The following is a 24,879-nucleotide window of genomic DNA, read 5'->3' as shown; positions in this document are numbered from 1 at the left end:
GGATATTTATTTATTTTCCTGACAGTGGAATAGCATTGAATCGAGTTATCAATTCATAGAAGATCAGAGAAACAATTAGAAAATTAATAGTAAACTTTATTATACTGACCAAGTATGGTAGCAGTTCAAAGAAAGGAAGTATCGCAATTAAGAGAAAAGACCTTACAGTTAGACTTTCAAAAAAAAAAAAAAAAAGCTCTACTTATTAACTATGATCTTGGACAAGTCATGTAAGTTGTGTAGAAGCATTTTCATCTGTAAAATAGTAATAATAATAATTCCTGCCTTATAGAGTTGTGAGAAATAAATCATATATACCTTGAAAATGCTTGGCACAATAACGGGTATTTACTAAGAGCTCAACTAAAAAGCTGGTTTTACTTTTATTGTTATCGTCATCTGGTATTGATACTGCTCTAGGACTTGGCTCTAAGGCATGTTTCTGACCAAAAGATCTCCCAATCTATCAGTAAAGCTGTGCTTGTTTTTTTAAAAAAGAATCCAATATAATGTGATAGAGATGTAGATGAGAAATTTAACAGGACAGAATGAGAAATGGGAGCAGGCTATATAAATGTAACAGTAAATGACATTTGTAAATAGAGTATTTGTCCAATGCAGAGGCAATATAGTTGGCTCCCACCCTGGGGGAGGACTGATGGATGTGTATCAAGAAAAATTTCCAAGTAGACAAATGACAGAACTTTAATATACTTTAGGAAAATAAATCTAGGAAATAGCATGGCACCAAAATAGATAAAATAAAAATTTTACATGCATTTTTTCTTCCTTTGTCTGTTTTTTTAATCCAAATAATAAGTTCAAAAGCAAATTACAATAAAACATAACTTTATTGGTAAATTCCAGTGGCAAAGGAGCAGGTCTGGTCTTAATGTGATTATCAGCAGTCATAGTATAGAGACTGACAGATTGTCAGTACACTCTCAAAACCAAACGTGGTCTTCATTGGATCTTACATATTTTTACTTAAAAAAAAAATCACCATTTGTTAGACTAACTTACAACTAATTAGACAAAGGTGCTGTAAGCCTCATTATCATGATAGAAAGATGAGAATATAGCAAGAATGTAGAATCCTATTTATTGAAGTTTTACTTAAAAATTTTCCCAAGATTCTACTTTTATACTACAGGTTGAGCATCCCTAATCTGAAAATTTGAAATCCAAAATGTTCCGAAGTTCAAAGCTTTTGAGCACCAACCTGATACAAGAGGAAAATTCTACATCTGGCCTCTTGTAATGAATCGCAGTTAAACCACAGTCAAAATGTTGTTTCCTGAACAAAATTATTAAAAATATTGTATAAAATTACCTTCAGGCTATGTGTATGAGATGTGTATGAAACTTAAATGAATTTTATGTTTACACGTGTCTCATTCTCAAGATATGTCATTATGTACATGCAAATATTTTAAAATCTAAAATCCAAAACACTTCTGGTCCCAAGCATTTCAAATAAGGGATATGCAACTTGTATTTACTTTGTGCATTTGCCCCCCTTTACTGCTATATCTTTCTTTTGTTCTGTATGTTCTGTGTGCTTAAATAATCAGGGATTCATTGATATTGTCAATCAAATCCTGAGAAAATATTATATGACTCAGTCTTGTACCGCTGAGAATGTCTGATTTCTTCGTAAGTTGTCCTTTTTTTTTTTCCCACAATAGTGGGTTTAATGTCATGAATCTTTTCACTCATTAATACTGGTGGAGCCTATTTTTAAAGACCCAATTTGCAGACTGATTATTGTCCTTATTCATGGCAATACTTCAACTCCACAATCTTTAATTCAATAATAACATCATAATTATTGTATAATAACCATTTTATAGTATTTCTCAATATTGTATAATTATAGTAGCCATAATTATCTTAATAAAAATTGGGACTTTTCATCCAGCAATAAATACATTTTTGTCTGATTTGTCCAGTTATCTAGGTACAAAAAATGGTACAAAGGCACAAAAATAAAATCGTATTTAAATATATGGGGATAATTGTTGATTTTAGGAATAAATTATCAGTGTTTCAGGAAATCCCAATTACATAGTCAAAATAGCATCTGTATTAGGCCATTATTTTATTGCTACAGATAAACACCTGAGACTGGGTAATTTATAAAGAAAAGAGATTTAATTAGCTCATGGTTCTGCAGGGAGCTTGGTGCTGGCATGTGCTTGGCTTCTGGTGAAGTCTCAAAGAGCTTTCAATCATGGCAGAAGGCAAAGTGGAGCAAGCATTTCACATGACGAAAGCAGGAACAAGCAAGAGAGAGTGTGGGGAGGAGGCACTACAAACTTTTAAATAACAACATCTCGTGAGAACTCACTAACATGCGGACAGCACCAAGACATGAGGGATCTGCCCTCATCATCCAAACACCTACCACCAGGCCCCACGTCTAGTGCTGGGGATTACAATTCCACATGAGATTTGGGAGGCGACAAATGTCCAAAATATATCAGCATCCCAAATAAAAGGGTTTTTTTGTACAGTTGTCTGTATTTATCTTTTGGAGCTGAGCTTAATAGAAATGTTTCATTTAACAATGATTTCAGTATTTTCTGCAGTGACTAAAAAGCAAATAGTGATAATAGTATTATTTTATATTGACCAAGCATTTTTTATTCCATTCACTTTTTTTCAGAATAGTGTATCATGAATTAGCAGAAATGCATATTAGAATAAAATAAGGTGCCAAGAACAATTTTAGAAAACTAATGATTGAAAGCAATTGAAGCAATAGAATGTTTTGATCACCTGTTTTCCTACTGTGTTTCAGGTTCTGAACCTCTTCTTGGCCTTGCTTTTGAGTTCCTTCAGTTCTGACAATCTTGCTGCCACTGATGATGATAACGAAATGAATAATCTCCAGATTGCTGTGGGAAGGATGCAGAAAGGAATCGATTTTGTTAAAAGAAAAATACGTGAATTTATTCAGAAAGCCTTTGTTAGGAAGCAGAAAGCTTTAGATGAAATAAAACCACTTGAAGATCTAAATAATAAAAAAGACAGCTGTATTTCCAACCATACCACCATAGAAATAGGCAAAGACCTCAATTATCTCAAAGACGGAAATGGAACTACTAGTGGCATAGGCAGCAGTGTAGAAAAATATGTCGTGGATGAAAGTGATTACATGTCATTTATAAACAACCCTAGCCTCACTGTGACAGTACCAATTGCTGTTGGAGAATCTGACTTTGAAAATTTAAATACTGAAGAATTCAGCAGCGAGTCAGATATGGAGGAAAGCAAAGAGGTAAAAATGTTTAAATAAGGAGATATTTTGGTGTTATATATTTCTGTTGTTTAAAGTTATCAGGTATTTTTAAATTGCATGTTTCCTTCCTGTTAAGAAAATAGAAAATATCTGTCTAGCAATACATTTTTCCATGGAAAAATTGGTAATAAATACATTAATGATAGATTAAAATATAGCTAGATAAACAATATGCTGACTCGTGTTTCAAATACTCACATTTTGAATTCTTGATAGTATTCTTGATATGAATTTTTTCAGTATTTAAAAATAATTTTAAATTTCTCAAAATGCCCCAGTTTCTCCACTTTCTTCCTTGTAATTTGCCCACAACAGTGTTTTTTGTATGTACTGGAAAAATACCTGATGAGAGGGTAGTTGCAATTCTCATCTTGCTATGTTCTTAGTTCTTAATTCTTATGAAATAAGTCATAAAATCGTATTGTATTTTGTTTGCACAGACATATTTACTCAAGGAAGATCTGATTGGGATCCTGGCTTGATATTTATATATAGTTTATCTTTCCTGAAGTAGGTCTTTTTTTTTTGAAGAGAAGGTATTGATGAGGAATCCCACTAAAAACATGTTTAACCCTACTGAGCTCAGTGTTTGCTGTTTAAAGAAACAAAAATCCTTAATACATTATAGAATGTAAAATTCTGAATTTACCAACTCAGTAAGTCCTGGTAACTTAATGTATTCTTTGATTTACAAGAAGAGTATGAGCAACAGAATATATTTTTTGTTTTGTTTGCTATTAACCTGTAGCTCAATAAGTACAGAGTTGGAGGTAAAGAGAGGAATTTAAAACCCTAATATTTAATTGTTTATACAAAAATGAAGACAAGATTTCCAGTAATTAAAGTTTGCATTAACAAACAAAAATAACAAGGAAAAACAAAGATTCGTTCCTTCCTCATATGAATTGTTTGGCAAGGAAGATAAAAGCTTCTATTCCTGATGTCGGGAAAGAAAGAATGACGACATAGGGGAGTTTGGGCACTGAAAGGTAAAATTTAAGTAGCACAACATGGTCATGATAATTAACAATCAGCCAAAATTATGAGGGAAAATATAGTTATAAAAAAAAGAACAAAGGTGGGTGGATCACGAGGTCAGGAGTTCGACACCAGCGTGGCCAACATGGTGAAACCCTGTCTCTACTAAAGATTCAAAAAATTAGCCAGGCGTGGTGGTGGGTGCCTGTAATCCCAGCTACTTGGGAGGCTGAGGCAGGAGAATCCCTTGAACCCAGGAGGCAGAGGTTTCAGTGAGCCAAGATCACCCCATTGCACTCCAGCCTGGGCAACAGGATGAAACTGTCTCAAAAAAAAAAAGAACTAGCTATTTCAGACAGTTTTTCTGTATTTATTTGATAAAATTACTAAAGAGTATGTTATTTTCCATTTTTTCTTGTTTGTAAGTTAAGTAGTATTGCTGTTAGTGATTAGGTAGAAGTAGATAATTAATGGGAAATTCAGACAATGTTTGAATATAGGAAGGTATAAATAACAGGGACATAGGTATCAGTTTCACAAGAAATAACTGATGAGATTCAAGGGAAAAGTAATAAAACCTTCTGTCCTGGGGCAAAGAATTACTTTAATTAGTTGAACTTAAATTTTTACTAACTAGATTATTGTTTGAAAGTTGAATAATATCTTAAAATCTTATTAACAAAATTTTGAACAAGTATTGTTATAATAGTTGGGTTATGCTGGAAGGGTGGAGTGGCCCAGTTTCTGATATAGTATACTGCTATTATAGAAGCTGAAGTCAGCATTTATAAAATAGAATTGGGTCATTTGAATTTTGATGTATATTCCCCTCTCATTATTTTGAAATTATACCTAATGGTGAATATTTCCCTAATAGTAAAAAAGTCAATTTTTATTTTCAACTGTTTAGTTTTAGGCTGTCATATAAACTAAGAAAGAATTATACAGTATCAAATGTTGAAGCCATTGGCTAGTTTAATCTTTTAGCTAAGTTCGAATATCTTTTGAGGAATGTTTAACTTGACATCCATAACTTTAAGAGATTTTACAGCCCTGGGTTTTCCAAAACAGCATATATTTTGCCTTAACTTAAGCCATTATGTTTGAAGTAAGAGGGAAGTCCAGTGATGTGGGGTTTAGAGTACGGAAATCTCTTGTTTTTCTTGTTACCATTAAGCTTTTTGATTTGTTTTCTAATTAAGTTAGCTCTGAGTTAAATACTCTAAAATAATATTTGTGAATTCAGTATTTCAGAATTGGAGGAAGAGAACTGATCTGCCAGGTGGAAGCAGACAGGATTATTTTATTGCTTGAGTTGTGGAGTCCTTCCAATACCTTCCCAGCATAGAGACTGTTACTTCAGTGTTAACATTATTTGGAGGGGTTTTTAATTCTGGCTTTATATCAAACTTTCTAGAAATAAATTTATAAAATAATAAATTATTAGAATTATAGCCATGAAAGAGATTATGTGTAGGTTTTGATCTTTCAGAATTTTACCTGGTAGCTCTACACTAAAAAACTAGAGAAAACAATTATTGAAGAATTTCAGACACTCCCATTTGAAATAGCATTTCTTGTCTGCCTTCTAGTCTTTTTTGTCTGGTCATTTTTCTAACTGGGGGACATTATTACATTGTTAAATATCACAAAGTAGTAAGAAACATCATGAGGCTTATTACCAATCCTTTCTAAATTAATTTTTTAATCAAAGAAAAATGAGACTTTTTTTCTGGAATGTCTAAATGAATTTTTTTATAAGGCAGACTGAGTGGACTCAGAGATTTTTTAGGTGTTCACAGTAAGTCCTCTGCAATGTCTTTGCTAAATTTGTATGATTCTTCAGTAGTTTTCTGTAGATTCTCTAGAGTAGACCATTTAAAATCATGTCATAATCACGTATGCTTTAATTTTAATGTTATTTCGATTATATTAATGTAATTCCTTTTGTGATTTTGAATGATTGTTTTTTTCTTTTAGAGTATTTAATAATGTGGAAGCCATGCTTGAATGACTATTTTTCGAAGTGAAATTTAGTAGTGCGATATGGTGACCTTCACCGCTTACCATTCTTACTTCTCACAGGAGTAAAATCAAGCTGGAGCCATCAAGAATGCAGCTCTGGTGTTTTTTAACCAGCCAGAGGCTCGTGCCACCACTTTTACCCAGGTTACCCAAGCAAGTTGTACATCTATAAATATAATCAGTTTCTAAATGACTTTTGACTGGCCTGCATGTTACTCAGCTACGTTCCTTGCCTTTCCATTGGCAGTAAAATAAAAACATGCACAGCTGCTATTATGCTGAGTCATGTAAAGCATGGTCAGGCAAGTCTGACAACCCTAACCTGAAAAAACAATGATTTAGCTGCTAATCTTCTTACATAGATTTTAATAGAAATTATATTCAATGAAAAGTAAAAGTGCATGCCTTTATGGATTATTTAATTTCCTTTTAATGTTACAGAGTTTTGAACATATTAGGAGCCTAAAGGAGAAATGTAGGTGCTCTTTGAAAACTTGCAAAAATGCTTTTTATCCTCTGCCTTTAAAAAAATATAGCCCAGTTAGTGTACTTTCTTGACAGTTTTTTATTTAGTGTAATGTTTTTCTGAAGGGTAATCTTCAAATTAAAGCAATCCCTTATTCATGTGCAAACTTCCCAAAGGATGTTTTAATGTGATAATAATGTAAATGAATAGGAATGTCTGTGTTTCAGTTGCTAGCAGCATGAGTATAATATTTATCTGCTTCATTTTAGGGAAAATGGCATTGCTTTATTTAGCAATTGACCAACAGTATTTTGCATTTAGAATATAATTTCTTTGGAAACTCTGTTTATATTTACCATTAAAACTCCTAGACTGAAAGAAAAGGAAATAATGTCTTTTGCATACCAAATAATAATAATAATAGTGATAATGAAAGACTTATAGATGGTATGCTCATTCTAAAAATAGATTTAGAGTCCATCTTCTTCATCTTCTTGGCTCCTCTGTGCTTTCTCTCCCGTCTATTTTATTCAGACCTGCTGGAAAACTTTCTCCTGAAGAATATTATTTAAATTTATCATGATCCACAAACTCATATATAGGAAAAGAATCAGAAACTCTTGCTCCTAGGGAGTTTTTAAAATGAAGAGACCTCCCTATCATGTGACAATAGCAATAAATGTAACATCATTCTATGGGATCCATTAGTGGACCTTTATTTCCTAATGTTGAAATCACAGTTTTACGCACAAATATGTTAACCAAATTGTCTAAACCCAATTTAATCATTTTTAAGAAATGTTAATTATTTTGTCACTTAGATACAGTTTCCTCTCCTTTTGCCAATAAAACTATAAAACAACACTAATATAAAAGTGTAGTTGGCTCTTTGGAAGAAGCAATAATCAGGCCATTCCTGGAGCATTCTTTTATACTTTGGAACAAAATATTCCATCACTGGCTCTCCAGATTCATGAACTATAATGCCTCATATATTGGAGGAATGGTATATAAAATGGGATCCAAGATGCCTAATTGTTTACAGTTAAACACAGACGCACGTATACATAGAACTACAGATAATTACTTCTTCCTATTATGTATTAATTCCTCAGAAAAGCATGAGATTTAGGCACTTTGGGGTAATAGCTTGTTTCTTGGAAAAAGGCAAGGTTACTTTCCTTATTCTCTGAGTATCCCATTTTGCCAATTTCCTGTTTAGAAAAATATTTGAGGCATATTATCCATCAGTGTATCTAGGGGATTCAGCTGGAGTAAAGGTGATAGAATAGAAGCTAAGAAGGAACTGGTTCGTTTATTTTCAATCCTCACATTATTGCAATTTTTCATTTCCTTGAAAAAGTCTCTTATTCTCCTTCAGGAAACATTGTCCACTTCCTAAAAGAATATACTAATTTATAATACAGGGGTTAGGAAAGGGGACAAAAATGTGTAGGGAAGGTTTGGGTAAGCAGTGGTGGAATGGGTTCAACAGGCACCTGTCTACGACTTTATCCTGGAGAATGTGTGGTCCTCATGGGAAAGTTTTCCAGTGGGATAGTGATTAAGATGGAAAAAAATGCCCAAAATATCTTTAATATAAGAACGAAATGGGCCAAACACATGTGTCTTTGGGTCACTGGTAATCTACTGAGCATTAGGACATCATAACATAAGAGTTCCTTTTGCCATCCAAAGAAAAATATTTAAAATCCTACTATTTGTGGTTTAAAAAATGTTATAATGTATTCATTATAAACACTGAAATGACTTTCTGGGTAATATAGTATACTGTGAGTAATTATTTTGATTTTACCATATTCTTTTTTTGTTCTTGGAAACCAAAATAGTCAGATATGGGATACTTGATTTAATCTGTATTTGAAGTTTTCTCTTTTTTAAGTGACAATTTTTAAATTAAATTAAAATCTCTCTTTTCCCAAATTATATACAATATCTACTAATTATGTTTTCTTCAAAATGTATCTTAGCTTCATAATGAGAAACGAGTGTGCCTATGAAAAATTTAATAGGAAGTTATTTTTTCTCTTCCATTTTCTGTTGTGATTCATTATTTTTGAAAATAATTTACTTTCATTTGCTCACATTTGCTGTCTAAAGAGAAACTATTCATTTGGCACATTGATATTTAGTAGTAATTTATTATTAAAGCAGAAAGCATAAGTTAGAAGTATAATATCTAAAAATACAAAATGAAATATTGTATCTTGATGTTTATTAGATCATTAAGCAAAATATGATTCCGCCCTGCTTAAATCATTTGATTATAATTATCTAGCATATAAAAGAATCACAGTAGATTTTCAATAGGAAGAGTCCTGTAATATTAGGTATCCACCAAAAACATTGTTCAAGTAATATTTCCACCTGAAAGTAAATGATTGCCAATGCCTTTTTTCAGAGCATATAAAATCGGCTATTCCTATTTGATCTCTTTCTTGTCCTGGCATCCTTTTTTTGTTAAATTTTAACTAGGCAAGGGCTATGCTAACAACATCAGTTAGTCCACTAGTTTCCTGATAAATAAGTACAGGTAATAAAAAGTGAACCTAAATATCCAAATTATACCAAAGGTACGTATATAGAACTTTTTAAACTGGACCTGCTTCTAGCCAGTTCATATTTTGGTCACTTACTTATTTAGTATTTCACCATGAATTATGCCCAGATTGGAGCATTTTCAGGCACTCTTTATTTGAAAATTCTTAAGTGCATGAGTTGTAACAGTTTCACATAATGATCATCTCACCGTTCTAATTGGTGACTATGTACTACAGTCAGGTTGATCATAATTATGACCTTAAATGAAGCTGAATATTTTTATATTCCTAATTTGATTAATTTTATTTTATGGGCTTTTACACATTTTAACAGCTTTAGTCAACATATTTTATAATATTATGATATTTGCCTCGAATGTAATTTAAAGAAAGTCATTTAATTGATGTTATCAAGAAGGGTTTTATAAATCAGAATTTCCTGCCTATGTTTCAGGATTATTGCTTAAAAAAAACTTTTTGTTTATGAAATATTCCAATGTGTATTTAGCTCTAATCTACATTAAAATATATTAACAATTATGAATATAACTTGAATTAATACTAAAGTTCATGGTTTTGAAACATGGAAATCAACAATATCATAAGCACTATCTGGAACCTACAATATTTGACTACATATCTAGTCTAAATGTTTTAAATTGATAAACATTGGGTTTACTTCTGAATCATCGAAAAGACTCTTTAGAGAAGCATGGCAGAATGGGGCGCAGAAGATCTAGAATCCAACCACTGATTCGCTACAACTTTTGACAAGACGATAAAACTCACATTTCCTTCTCTAAATAAATACTGGATTGGCTGACATTAAGGATCAATGTGCAGCTTAGATTCTTTGTTATTTGTAAATCAAGTACTGTAAGTGGAGAAGTATTCAAGTAACACATGTGACGGATCCTGTGCTGCTCCGCTTCAGAAGACAGTGGGGAAGGATGAGATTGCATTCCTTAAAGAGGCTCCATTCATCACTGGAGCTATAGATCCTTGTACACAGAGTGAAAAGAGGGAAAACACTGTCAAAATGATTTAGTAATGGTTTTCCTGACTCCACAGTTAAACTACAGTTCACCTCATACGCTCACATTAGGTCTGAATAATTGGCAGACTGGTTTTAAGACAGTACTCCTAGTTCTAAGAGTTGTTCGTCATTGCCCACACAATTCAGAATCTTAAAAGATTTGTGTTACTCTGCAATTAAGAGAGAATATTATGTGTATTCTTTTGAATGTGAAAGTAAATATCAGATAGGAAGTGTTAGTAGTTAGTGGTTGGATAAAAGAGTCCTCGCACTGGTCATTCATTCATTTACCCAAAATTTATTAAACACAAACATTGGTGCTAGAGATACAAGGGTGATAAAAACATGATCTTTCCTCTAAAAAATTAAGTCTGATGAGATGCATTTTCTAGAAACACAAAATACTTTTGAATTGAACCTTGGAAAAAGTAAAAGCTTGACCTTTCAATAGATAAATATTTGGCTTTAGGAAAAAGGTATCTATTAATTCTACGTCAGAACTAAAGTAGTGCACTAAAATGAAAGGGAGCAATGTTAATTCTTCTACTTTTAATGTGATTTAAATAAGAGAAAGTACAGGAATGTCTTTTATAATTTAAGTTCCAGAGAAAATGAACAAAAGAGCAATTAAAAAAAAAACACTTCAACATGCTTCTCATTTTCAGCCAAGTACAGCAAACTCTGTTTGATATTCTCTGATTTTAACCTTGGATCAAACTATTTGGCAAGTTGCTAATTTGAACAGGCTATTCAAAACAGACAGTGCATCTAGCAATTCATTCAATACTTAATGAACAACATTTTGGCAATTCAAAGTCTGTTCCTTGTATTGAACTATATTGGTGTATTATCCATACGGCCTAGAGTACATGTGTATTATTCATATTATCCATATTGGTGTATTATCCATAGGGCCTAGAGTAAATGGCTTCTGCCCCCAAATGTTTTACAAGCCTGTTAAAGTACCCAGAATCCATCTGTCCAAAATAATTTGACCCATACATTATCAAGGTTCAATATGTATGATAAGCCATGAAAAGGTTGGTGAACAGCCTAGGGTGCATATGGTGAGTGAAGATGGATGGAAGAAATTAGGAGTCCAGAATTATTGGGGAGACTTTATGAAAGCAAGGAAACATGAATGTTGAAAAATAGACAGTGAAGAAAGAAATGGTGTGGTGGTGAAAGTCTTCCCAAAGTCATTTAAAGTGTTGGCAACCCAGATACTTGGCAGCAGGAGTGACAATTGATGTTACAGGAATCCTATGTAAACTTTTGCACATTTTAATGAAGATCTTCTATAATATGCTGTCTGGTGACTCCTCCCAATCACTGTCAAGGGCTAGACTTCATTATGTTATGATGTCTTTCATTCATTTATTCACTCATTCATTCATTTTTTTAAGCAAAATTTATTAACGTACTGTAACATACTTAGCACTGATGTAAGCTCTGATACAGTCATTCAGCAATGTCAGCCTGAGCATTTGCAGAACCCTGAATATGGATCCTCATTTTTCCCTCGTGGTCACCCCAAGTCTTACTCTGTTCTGTGTTTACAGTGTGAACCTTATTCTTAAAAGAAATATTTTTTGTTTCTTATTGTGGATTGTTTGTACTTCCATCAGATGTGACTAAGCTTCAGTTTTTCTGATTACCTGTGTTATTTTCCAACATGCCGCAGGTGATAAGATCAATATTATCAGGTCCCTAATAGCATAACAGCTTAGTGTGAATTAGATATATTAAAATGAGAAGATTTTTAAGTCATTTTTTAGTCAATTACATGTATAGAAACATAGTTATTACTTAGAAAGATTCCAATCCAAAAGATAGGAAATTAAAAAAACATGTAATGTTTCGTCTGAGAACAAATATATTCAAACTTTAATGACAAAGATATTAGGATTATTTTTCTAGTAATTTGATATACCTGAAAAATTAAAATAAATCATCAACCTTCAAGCACCTTACAATATATAATCTTTGATTTAACTTTTTTGGACAAATTAAAAAATAATTCTCTAACTCAAAGCAGGCAGAAGTATCTAATATTTATGCTTCTATCATTAGTATTTTTAAATTACAAGAGACAAAAGCATTTTTAATCTCATGTATATCATACATCAATGTGTTTTAAGTCATCAGCATCACTATGCTAAGGAAATATTTTATATAAAGAAAATTATTTTCATAAAATAAAGAAAACATCTTCCTAGAGAAAATCCACATAATCCTATGCCCAAATATAACATTTCCAGTACTGACTACAGCATCCATCTTATTCTAGTCTAACATACTTCAGTGTGCATTTTATCATGTGCTTACCTCATCCTTTTTATAAAGTAGCTCTTATCAGCTCAACCATTTCCTAATGTTATGCACTAATGGTAATAACATTGTAACAGGTCCGAGAATGCTGTGGCCCAAACTACTCTGATTCCTGTGTGGCACTCACACCTGGCCCTGCATCATTTCTGGAGCATTTTAAGACCAGGTTAAAGACTGGGATCCCTTTATGTATGCTGATCCCAAGAATGGACCAACCTGGCTAAAGTTTATTGCATTTCAAGATATAAAACAACTTCTATTATATTTTTCTTTTAGTGATATTTGATTTAACCTAAAGGAAAACAAAAGAACAACTAAATATTCATTTCTGCCTGTACTAACAGGGCAGGTAAGAGTGCCAGAGTAACAAGTAGTTTCAAATGCACAATGAAACACAGGAGTGCATTGGCCAAAGAGAATGCAAAATATCAGCTCTTGCTATATAGCTAACAATGTGCTGCTCTTTTTGGAATTAGAAAATTATAGAATACATTTAATAACAATCTGATATATGTTTTCATGTCAATGAAAAGTGGATAAATTTAGATGGTTGCTGTTTATGTGCATTTGATCAAATCTTTTCTGAATTTGACATGAAAATACACTTATGCAGCTTTCATTGGTTGGGTCACAATTTTAGAATAAAACAAACTATTTGCAAACCATTTGCAAACTAATGTACAAAAGCAAGATCACAGATGATTAGATGACTCTGGCAGCTTACATAAGCTTTCTGCAGGATTTCCTTTCAGAATCTCTATACACAGGCTCAAACAGAAGTTATTTCAGTTGTTAGCACCATATTTTAAAGACAAAAAATACTATGGTGTTGTATCTAATCTTGTGACCCCCGACCTTTACCAAAGCGGATTGGCATTATGTTTAAGTTATTCTTAAATTACAGATCAAGAAAATGCATACAGAAGATGGGGGGGGCACACCTAATTAATTTTTACATTTAGATTAAAGAAAGTAATTAAATGTGTTTTTTTTGTGGGATTGATTTTCAGAAGCTAAATGCAACTAGTTCATCTGAAGGCAGCACAGTTGATATAGGAGCTCCTGCTGAGGGAGAACAGCCTGAGGTTGAACCTGAGGAATCCCTTGAACCTGAAGCCTGTTTTACAGAAGGTAAGCAAAACAATAACATATGTGGTCTTGAATATCCTCTTATCTGTCCATTTTTTCCTATTTATTTAAATGTCTGTTTATCTGTCTACCATCTATTATCTATCTATCTCTCTACCTATCTAGTAATCATCTATACCTATCCAACAACTGTTCGTTTATTTGGTTTTTTGCATTTGCTGTTTGAAAAAAATGCAACTTTTTAAAAGGCAAAGTTTAATTTACGTAGTTAGATATTTTCATTTTTATGAATCATTTTTAGCTCTGAGAAATTACTAACTGGCTTTTCTGTGGCCTTATAAAATATCTTACAGGACAGAAAGCCAAATTACACACATCTCTCTTTAGGTTTAAAAATTAAATAAATAAGAAAGTGAGAGAAGTAATTTATCATGTACTATTTTGTGATATTATAATGGGTACTAATTGATAAGCGTACATTTAAATTTGTCCTTCACTGAAACAGCTCCTATTTCAGTCAAGGTCAAATATTTTTTATTATTCCTGAAAAAAGATCATAAAAATGCCAAAATATACTATGAGTCATATGATACGGGGCAACATGTCACTGGAGTAATCGCAAAAGGATTTTCTGAAGAAAGCTAAAATTATGTTATTTGAGGTATGGATCAGTTATATATTGTAATAGCAATGCTGTGTATCAAACCACCAAAAACCCTGGGCTCTAAGCTGCTTTTCTAGTTTTGACTCCTATTTCCTTCTGTGTAACTCAGACTTTCTTGTCACTAAGTTTTACTTGTATCATTGTTTCTCTATTCTTACAGCTTTGTTTTCTACATATGGCTCTTAGATATCCTTCAAGATCTAGTCTCAAATCCATTTCCTCCATAAAGCTCAGAAATTAAAGTTTACCAGAAAACTCTCATAATACTTTGTTTTGTGATCATTGTGGCTTTCCATAACTATAGAATTGTAGACAAATTGCTCCAACTTAAAATGTATATTCTTTGAGGACAAGGCTATGTTTTACATGTTATAGTATTATAATTTGTTCTATGCAATTTTTTGACAATAGTAGATACTCAATAAGTATTTGTGGAAGAGCCTTTGATCTAGCAATCCAGACATTATACAAAGGTGTTTATTGGATTTTTATTGATAATGGCCAGATTTAAAGCAAACGAAGTATTCAATAATGGTAGAATTGGGCTGGGCACGGTGGCTCACGCCTGTAATCCCAGCACTTTGGGAGGCCGAGGCAGGCGGATCACTTGAGGTCAGGAGTTCAAGACCAGCCAGGCAAACATGGTGAGACCCCATCTCTACCGGGCGTAGTAGTATGTGCCTGTAATGCCAGCTACTCGGAAGGCTGAGGCAGGAGAATCGCTTGAACCTGGGAGACAGAGGCTGCAGTGCGTGAGCCGAGGTCAGGCTACTGCACTCCAGCCTGGACAAAAGAGTGAGACTCCCTCTCAAAAAAAAAAAAAATGGAATAGTTATATGAATTCTAGTAATCATATTTAGAGAAATACTATGAAATCTTTCACAAATTTATTTACTTATAATAAAGATGGGAAATAGTTACAGCATTAAGTGAACTAATCAGAATTCAAATATGTAAAATGTCCATATAGAGTGGAATTACACTCACAGGATAAGGACAGGATGGAAATATCAACTTTTGGTAAGTTTATTTTCCTTTTGGTTCTTCTGTTTTTATATATTGTGTTTTTGTAATGTAATCCATTATAGTAGTGCTATAAACATAAAAATAAATATTTATTAAACAAATGATTAAAAAGCCATATAGATGATTTTAAGATAGCTTCTGTAAGTGGAAGCTATCTTAAAAATTAATGTTATTTACAGTGTATTATCAGGTGATAATGTAGATAAATCTCCCACCAACACAAATATACCTAATCAAAGAGTAATTTTTTTTCTTCATTTTTTTTTCCACGTATTTTAGACTGTGTACGGAAGTTCAAGTGTTGTCAGATAAGCATAGAAGAAGGCAAAGGGAAACTCTGGTGGAATTTGAGGAAAACATGCTATAAGATAGTGGAGCACAATTGGTTCGAAACCTTCATTGTCTTCATGATTCTGCTGAGCAGTGGGGCTCTGGTAGGTGATGCATGATCCACTCCTTCACCTTTCACCTGAAATCTTTTCCCTTTCCCTTCAATCAACTCATATTACCCACTTTTAAATTAAGGTGTTTGTAAGAATGAGAAGAAATATGTGTGATGTGTTTAGCACAGTGAGAGGCTCAGGAAATAGCAATTTTTATTACTCTGTCTGGAGTAGCCCTCAGGTGGAACCAAACTCAGATCATGATGGTTTCTTGTAATGTTTAAAGAAGGATCTTTTTGACTTTTAGTCATCAGAGGCAGTTCTTATTAAGACTGGTTATGTAGACATGATGTAAGATTATCAGCTAAATATCAAACTGAAGCACGATATTTCCCTGACCCCTTTGCAGGTGAGAACTAGAGTGCATGGGTGCGGGTAGGAGCGAACTCCATTCACTCACTGCTCCACCCCTCACAGGAGGGGGAGTGCAGGTGAGTGGGTGCAGGAGCCAAGGAGAGTGCATTTGGGCACCGCAAGAGTGAACTCCATACCAGCCCCACGGGAGCGTCTAGGGGAGGGGGCCTGCGATCCTTGAAGCCCCAGAGGAAGTGTTACAGTGCCCTTTTAGCTTTGCCATCCATGGATGGCTTAAATGTTAACAGTTCAGTGGAGGGTCAGTGTGACAGCCTTTTGCACCCACACTTGTGGTACCCAAGTTCATGTCCAGCGTCCAGGAGGAATGAGTTTGTACAAACGACTTGAAGATGGTAAATGTAGGGGATTTTATTGCCAGTCAAAGTGGCTCTCAGAGGGAAGGCGAGCTGAAAGGAGATGGAGCAGGAAGGTAATCTTCCCCTGGAGTCTGGCCATCCCCAGCCAGACTCCTCTCTGAAGCTATGCTGGCAAGCTGTCCCTCTGATGTCAAGCTACTTCTCTCTGATGTCCAACTGTAGTCTCTGATGTCCAGCTGTTCCTCCTGTCTGCCTGCTGAGTTCTGGGCTTTATATAGGCACAGGATGGGGGCAGGGTGCACCATGGGTAGTTTTGGAAAAGGCAACATTTAAGTGGGAAAACAGGGATGTATATTCTCACTTTGGGCCACGGTTCCAGGCTTGAGGGTGGAGCCCTCGTCGGGTACCCGTCCTCTTCTGCCCAGAATTTCTCTGCCTCCTGTTCCTGTCCAAATTGCTTAACATAAACTCCATGCTGCAGGGGATTCCTCTGTCTTCTTCACACTGATTCGCTATTGCCAACCACAGTGAATGATAAGAAGTAGACTAACTTAATTACTGACTAGCAGAAAAATGATGGCATTACAAACATGTCTGATTTCATTCAATGAAATGATCAACTGGATCAAAATATTAATATAATGAAAATGATATGACCATTTTCTTAATTGGGGATACAAATGTGGTTGCATTCCTTTTACTGTTTCAATTTAATTAATAACTAGAGTGTTTGGTGAGTTGATTTCATTAGGAGAATTACTGCATTGGATCTGGAGGCCTGTAAGCCGAATTCTGATTTGACTAAGAATCCTGTGTCCTGCCATATACTCAGGTTAAAGAGGATCAGCCATGCTTTATTTTCTTTACCTTTTTTATCATTATTTTTTTAGACAGAGTCTTGCTGTTGCTCAGGCTGGAGTGCGGTGGTGTGATCTTGACTCACTGCAGCCTCCACCTCTCGGGTTCATGCCATTCTTGTGCATTAACCTCCCAAGTAGCTGGGATTACAGGTGTGAGCTACTACACCTGGCTAATTTTTGTATTTTTAGTAGTAGAGACTGGGTTTTGCCATCTTGGCCGGGCTGGTCTCGAACTCCTGGCCTCAAGAGATCTGCCGTCTTGGCCTCTTAAAATGCTGGGACCTTGCCAGACGTGCTTTCTAAAGCCAAGTAGAGAGAGAACTATGAAGCCTCATTAGTGACTAGTACCTTTACTGTAGGAGCTCTTTGTTCTCAGTTACACCCAGTCAGTGCTCACCAAATTGCACAACGTGCTGGCACAGTGGCTGGCTCCTCAGGGGTTTACAGCTTCAGCTATAAGCAAAGCCCAGAAACCTTTAGGTCCTTGTATGGAGCTCTGGTTACAAGCCCTGATTCTTGTGATATATATATATATATATATATATATATATATATATAATGTTCCTTTGTCTTTAATCCAGGCTGCCAGGTTTTCCTGATAATTTTTCCGATAAGAAGATCAAGTTAGATAAATAGTCTTTTCATTCCGGAAGCCTCAGGAGTTCTGGCAAATGAGTTACCCACTCTTTCCCAAGGGCTCTGCAAAATTCTGTCAAAGGGAATTTCCAAACATACACCCCACCGCCCCCCACACACACAGAGAGGGAGAGAGACAAGAAAGCGAGCAATGACAATCCTTTCCTTTTTCCGTAGGCTGAGGGACCTCCCTGCTTTATATCTGCATTACTAGAGGTTGTATTCCATTGAGTCTGCACTGAATGAGACCAATCTACTCCCAGGTGTTCCACTGCCTCCTGATCTAGAGAGAAGCAGCTGGCAGTCTCTCAAAAATTTTAAGCTCTTTGGGGGCACACTGAGACCAAAATTTAAAAATTACTGAAACCCTTGGTTGATTGAAATGCCCAGTCAGCAGTCATTTATGATCAGATAATGATAAAGTAAAATTCAGCCATGGGAAACATTAAACCTTCCAGCCTTAGGCACTGATAAGAGCTTGCATCATTTCCTTTTTTAAGAAATCATCAATTAGAGACTGTTTCTGATCATAAAATTTAATAGAATTTTTTGACTTACAGGCCTTTGAAGATATATACATTGAGCAGCGAAAAACCATTAAGACCATGTTAGAATATGCTGACAAGGTTTTCACTTACATATTCATCCTGGAAATGCTGCTAAAGTGGGTTGCATATGGTTTTCAAGTGTATTTTACCAATGCCTGGTGCTGGCTAGACTTCCTGATTGTTGATGTGAGTATGCTGCACTTTGCTGCTTTATTTGTTGGCATATATGTATTAGTTCTAGCAATGGTGCCTGACACAGTGTAAGCACTCAGTAACACCGTATCAGCCCAAATATAAATTATGTTTCTCATGTCACAGTGAGAGGATGCCCCAAAACATTTTTTACTAATTTAAATACATATACATTCATAGATAAAAATCAAATGTCATCATACTATACTTATTCATTTAATTTCAAATTAATATTTAAAATCTCAAGTTATGCAAAATAAAATATGAATTTAGAAATTTTGCTTTTTGCACGCTCACATTTCGCAAAATAACTTGTATTTAAATTTTTTACAGGCATCTTTGACATTAGTATCTTTGTTGTCTCTAGCGCCTGTTGAGTTCAGGTCACACAGATGAATTATTAATTACAAAGAAATTTGAAAGTCCAAAAAGCAAGAGACACCACTTGATTCGTATGATATAGAAGCAAATTGGCTATTGACCAAGTAGTCAAAGGTTTTATTAAACTACATTGGTGTTGAAATAAAATAAGATAGAGTACTAAAATATGAGGGTTTTTATATAATTGAATATGAGGCAAATCTACCGTTAAATGTACTACTACTATTAAATGTATAAAGGTTACGTGCAGAATTACATTAACAGTCACTGGCAATAAAGGAAGACAATAAATAATATTTAGAACTACATAAGTGTGGACATTACAAACAATAGAAAAAGCACCAAAACTATAACCATTCTTTTATTTGTGTAATGGGATTATGCATGATACTATTTCCTTTCTCTATTTTCTGTATGTACTTATCATAGGTTGGTAAATCCATAATAAAAATATCTGATACTTGATATATCTATGTTAGGATAAAAGTATTAAGTCAACACTACTTGAATATAAGGAAACTCTTAAGAGAAATCTAGCTGTCCTGCAGCTAATGATCATATTACCCAAAGTACTCTGATATTTACCTTTTTAGATTTAAGAAAACTATTATGATAGTATATGAAACTGATAAACACTTTGCCTTAAATCAAAAATGCTTATTGCTCATCTATTTCATTATGAAAGATACAAATATAAATAAGTCATTTTTCTAGTCCTGCAGTAGCTTACAGTTGAAAAGTGAGGACAGCTGCGTACACAGTAAGTCGACACCTGTATTACAAGTGCCACCTCTTTACTTGAGGAAGGAGGAAAGGCTTCAAGAGGGAAGTGGAGTGTGAGCTGGAGCTTGAGAGATGTGAATGCCAGCAGGCACAGCTGAGGGAGGAACACGGATTCGTTAAAACGTTGGTGCATGACATGCAGGGCGGGTTCCAGAAACAAGTAGATAGGGTGAGGTAAGCCTTTGTAATGGGATGATAAGGTAAGAAAGATAAGTTAGAAAAGAGTCTGAAGAACCTGAGGTGCCATCCAAGGAAACTTGGACTTATGATTTAATAAAGAGGAAGCTATTGGAGAATTATGTATAGGAAAGTGACAAGACCAGCTTGTTTTTTTAGGGAGGGAAGTTAGGTGGAGGTGTGAATGATGAAGTAGAAAGGAGATTATTTAGAGATCAAAACACCAATTAGGAGATTGCTGCAATGTCCCAGAAAGAGAAGGCCTGTATGTATCTCCTTTTTCACATTTAGCTACACAAGTCACATAAAATTGAGTATTTTACAACCTCTTTTCAGCCAGTAAATGCTACCCCATTCAAAATATTTTCCTCTGTCTAACTTTTATCTTTCATCCTTTAACTTATGCTTATCTCTTTTTGGTTCTGTCTTCAGAGAAGGTAAAGTACTACAGGTCCTCATATCTTAAATACAGAAAAGCTTCACAACTCATGATAATTCAGTAACTATTTTTCAATTATCTGTTAAAAAGGGACTTACAAAGCCTAAGAGTTTGGATTTTAAGGGAAGTATATGAACCATGTAAGACATAATTTTATAACTCATTGTTTTCTGTATTCAAGAGGCTTCACTTTCAAATTGCATGTGCAAAATTATTTTGAATAAGTTGTTTTTTGTAACAACTTTCAATGTGCTTCACTTATTTTCCTTAAAAAATATATTTTTCAAATATATATTAACACCATACTCTTAAAAGCTATATTGCATATTTATCTTTATTTATCTGCTTTTGAAATTCAGGTGTACTTTAGAACAAAATATCTTTACTTAGCTTATATAATTTTAATAATTTTTCTGTATGTTTTCAAGGAAATTGGACATGTGTATGTCCCCCTGACCGTTTGTCTTTTCCTTTTTAGCTAAGACTTTATAATTTTTATCAACGACATTAGTCATCTGTATGAATAACTAAAGACAACATTGTTCTTGCAATTTCTAATTTATCACAAAATCTCAACTTTTTTTATTCACTAATTTTGTCTGACCTAATTAATGATACTATGCCCTTCACACTGAAATTTACAAAAAGTCAAAGCTGCTTTTTAGAGGCCTATTCCTTTTTAAATGTGTTCATGCTCATATTCACCAGTGGTTTGTATAGTTTACTTGCATATCAAATGTTACTTTCCATTTCAGATCTGCTCAATATTATTAGAAATGATACAGAAATAAGTTTTACAGATCTGTAGAGGAAGATCACATTTCTCTCTCTGTTTTTTCTTTACTTTTAATTTTTTAAAAACATTTCCTATCAAGAATCTTGAAAAAAGTGCACATATATGGGCTTCTTTTTTATAAGTGTTCACAGACTAGTATCATTAAATTCACCCTGGGAACCTGTAGAAATGCAAATTCTTAGGCCTTTCCCCAAACTTACTAAATCAGACTCTGCTATTGGTGTTTTTAACAAGACCCCTGGGTGATTTTGAAACTCATGAAAGTTTGAGAATTACTGATTCATTGCATAGAGCAAGGCTGAACTGCGTAGACATTTTTGTATGTAAATAAGAAAATTGTGTTGCTTTTTCTGTATAGGTCTCACTGGTTAGCTTAACTGCAAATGCCTTGGGTTACTCAGAACTTGGTGCCATCAAATCCCTCAGAACACTAAGAGCTCTGAGGCCACTGAGAGCTTTGTCCCGGTTTGAAGGAATGAGGGTAAGACTGAATGCCTTAGAATTTGTCAGAATTATTATTGAGAGCAGACTGACACTTTGTACCACGGAAATGTCAAATTTATGGAGAATTTGTGTCTTACACATTCATACTGACATAGCTAATCAATCAAAAATAATATTTACCAGATGTCCATAATACTTGGCACTGCTGGAGTCACTCACAGAGTATATTGCCAGAGGGATTGTTTCTAATTAGCTAGATTTTCACTTCGTGGAAAATCTCTATAGTTATGCTGCTGATTTGAATCAAAATTATTTATGTTCACTTCATTTATAAATGTGCAGGAAATCCTACTCGCTGTAGTTTAAGCCTACCAAATCATTACTCATCATTTCTTCACTACTCCACTGCGATACACTTTGAGCCTTTTGATGTTTGAATCAGGCCTTTTAGTTCTTAAACACAGGCTGAAATGGCTAAAAAGTAGGTCAACTGGAAATCTAACGCTCATTTAGAAGGGTGGTACAAAAGAACAGAGGAGTTTGTGCTGACATTTGTCGTTCCCTGAGGCATGAAACCTGAGACCACATACCCTCACCACCTAGAAAATGATGATGCCTTGTCTCGGTGGTTTTAGCTGGTTCAAAGGGGATTTTTAAAAAATGATACTTTTTGTGATATTTGAAAATAGTTACTTAGACTTTATCTGCACATTACAATCACAACTAGAGATGAATGGTGTGTGTAGATGTGTGTCTGTATATGCACGGTTACATAGAAAAGTGTTATTAGCTGTTAAATTCTTTTTACCAATTAGAAAGAACAGTTTTTGCAGTAGAAGGCTTAATAAACAAAAGGTATCAAATTTTCAGTACCAGAATACTGTTTATATTTTCTGTGTGGAATTTGATCCCGAAGTGGTCTCTTTTACTCTCAAATTTTGGACAGCAAATTGTATGGTTTGTATGATTTTTTGAAAGTGATGTTCGCTTTTATACTCATGCCACTGTTTATACTCTTAATTATTTTTGGCATTTACTGTTAGTTCCATCCTTTGAGGTAAATTTGCTACATGTATATTATTGCCTCTTGAGAAAACATTCTCCAATATAAAATTCATTGTATACTCTTCTGATTTATAATTTTAAAATTCTTAGTTGGAGCTACCAGAGTCTAGTTTCTACCCAATATTAAACTTTGAAACAGGTTTTTTTAAATCATTTGACTGTTTTTTTAATAATGTTTAAAAATAAGTAAATATTTATCGTTGGCTTTTCACTTATTTTTGCTTCTCATCCTGTGCCAGGTTGTTGTAAACGCTCTTTTAGGAGCCATTCCATCTATCATGAATGTACTTCTGGTTTGTCTGATCTTTTGGCTAATATTCAGTATCATGGGAGTGAATCTCTTTGCTGGCAAGTTTTACCATTGTATTAACTACACCACTGGAGAGATGTTTGATGTAAGCGTGGTCAACAACTACAGTGAGTGCAAAGCTCTCATTGAGAGCAATCAAACTGCCAGGTGGAAAAATGTGAAAGTAAACTTTGATAACGTAGGACTTGGATATCTGTCTCTACTTCAAGTAGTAAGTAATCACTTTACTATTTTCCATGATGTGTAATTAAAATGAGTCTAAAGTTCTTCTTCCTCATAATGAGATATCCACCTGTTAGAATGGCTATTATCAAACAGATAAATGACAATAAATGTTGGCAAGAATGTGAAGAAAAGGGAACCCTTGTACATTGTTGGCAGGGATGTAAATTAGTGTCGCTTTTATGGAAAACAGTATGGAGGTTTCTCAAAAAACTAAAAATAGAACTACCATATGATCCAGCAATTCCGTTACTGGGTAATATCCAAAGGAAATTAAATCAACGTGTCAAAGAGATGTCTGCACCCTCACACTCACTGCAGCACTATTAACAATAGCCAAAATATGGAAACAACCTAATTGCCCATCAACAGACAAATGGATAAAGAAAATTTGTGTGTGTGTATATATATATATGTGTGTGTATATATATGTATATGTATATATATACACACACATGTATTTCTATATACACACGTATAGATATACACTGTATATGTATATATCTATATGCATATATATAGACATACACAGAAACAGTGTTTGTCTATGTGTGTGTGTATATAGAAGTAGTCAGGGAAGGGGCAGAGCCTGTGGCACTAAGAAACTGAGAAAATGTACAAGACTTTTGTTTTCAGAATTACTATGTCCACACAACAGAAAAAGTATTTCAAAAAGTAAATGCGGCTTGAATGTATTTGTTTTCAGTTTAGGAAACTGCTTCATTTTATAGAGTGCCTTAAAATAGTATGTTCAACAATATTAAAAAGATTTTCAAAAATAAGCCCTCATGATTGGTGATTGGTAATAATCATTTAAAAACTTATTGGATGTATATATATGTGTGTGTATACACACACACCTATAGACATACACAATGAAATACTATTCAGCCTTTAAAGAAGGAAATCCTGTCCTTTTATACAACATGGATTCACCTGGAGGAAATTAAGTGAAATAAGCCAGGCACAGAAAGACAAATGACACATGATGTCACTTGTATATGGAATCTAAAAAGACACAAACTCATATAAATAGAAAGCAGAATGAAAATCACCAGGGGCTGGGGGATGATGGGAGATGTTGGTCAAAGGATACAAAATTCAGTTCGACAGGAAGAATACATTCTGTAGAGCTATTGTACAGCATGGTGACTATAGTTAATAATAATATATTATGTACTTGAAAATAGCTAAGTGAGTAGATATGTTTTCTCATCACAAAAAATGAGTGTATGAAGCGATATATATATTACTTAGCTTGAGTTAGCCATTCCACAATATACATATATTTGAAAACATCATTTTGTACAACATAAATATATTCATTTTTAATTTATCAATTAAAAATGAATATATTTTTGAAAAGCAATTAAAATAAGAATGCATGTACATTTTAGGAACTCTATATAGATGCACTAAAACTATATAAAAA

At 34.0% G+C, this 24,879-nt stretch overlaps 1 protein-coding gene across 3 annotated transcripts in view; it reads left to right on the top strand.

Annotated features, from left to right (window-relative positions):
• The window catches only part of SCN2A (sodium voltage-gated channel alpha subunit 2), a 152,075-nt gene that overhangs the window by 111,007 nt on the left and 16,189 nt on the right, over window positions 1-24,879 (top strand). For all 3 annotated transcript variants that reach the window (XM_030797166.1, XM_030797165.1, XM_012496570.2), the window contains exons 17-22: window positions 2,804-3,283; window positions 13,712-13,832; window positions 15,760-15,914; window positions 18,651-18,824; window positions 21,765-21,887; window positions 23,155-23,436. In XM_030797166.1, coding sequence (XP_030653026.1) covers window positions 2,804-3,283; window positions 13,712-13,832; window positions 15,760-15,914; window positions 18,651-18,824; window positions 21,765-21,887; window positions 23,155-23,436 — 1,335 coding nt within the window. The remainder of the gene's footprint in view (window positions 1-2,803; window positions 3,284-13,711; window positions 13,833-15,759; window positions 15,915-18,650; window positions 18,825-21,764; window positions 21,888-23,154; window positions 23,437-24,879) is intronic.

Source organism: Nomascus leucogenys, chromosome 17 (assembly GCF_006542625.1).
Source record: "Nomascus leucogenys isolate Asia chromosome 17, Asia_NLE_v1, whole genome shotgun sequence".
Classification (NCBI taxonomy): Eukaryota; Metazoa; Chordata; class Mammalia; order Primates; family Hylobatidae; genus Nomascus; species Nomascus leucogenys.
This window is presented reverse-complemented; position numbering and strand designations above follow the sequence as displayed.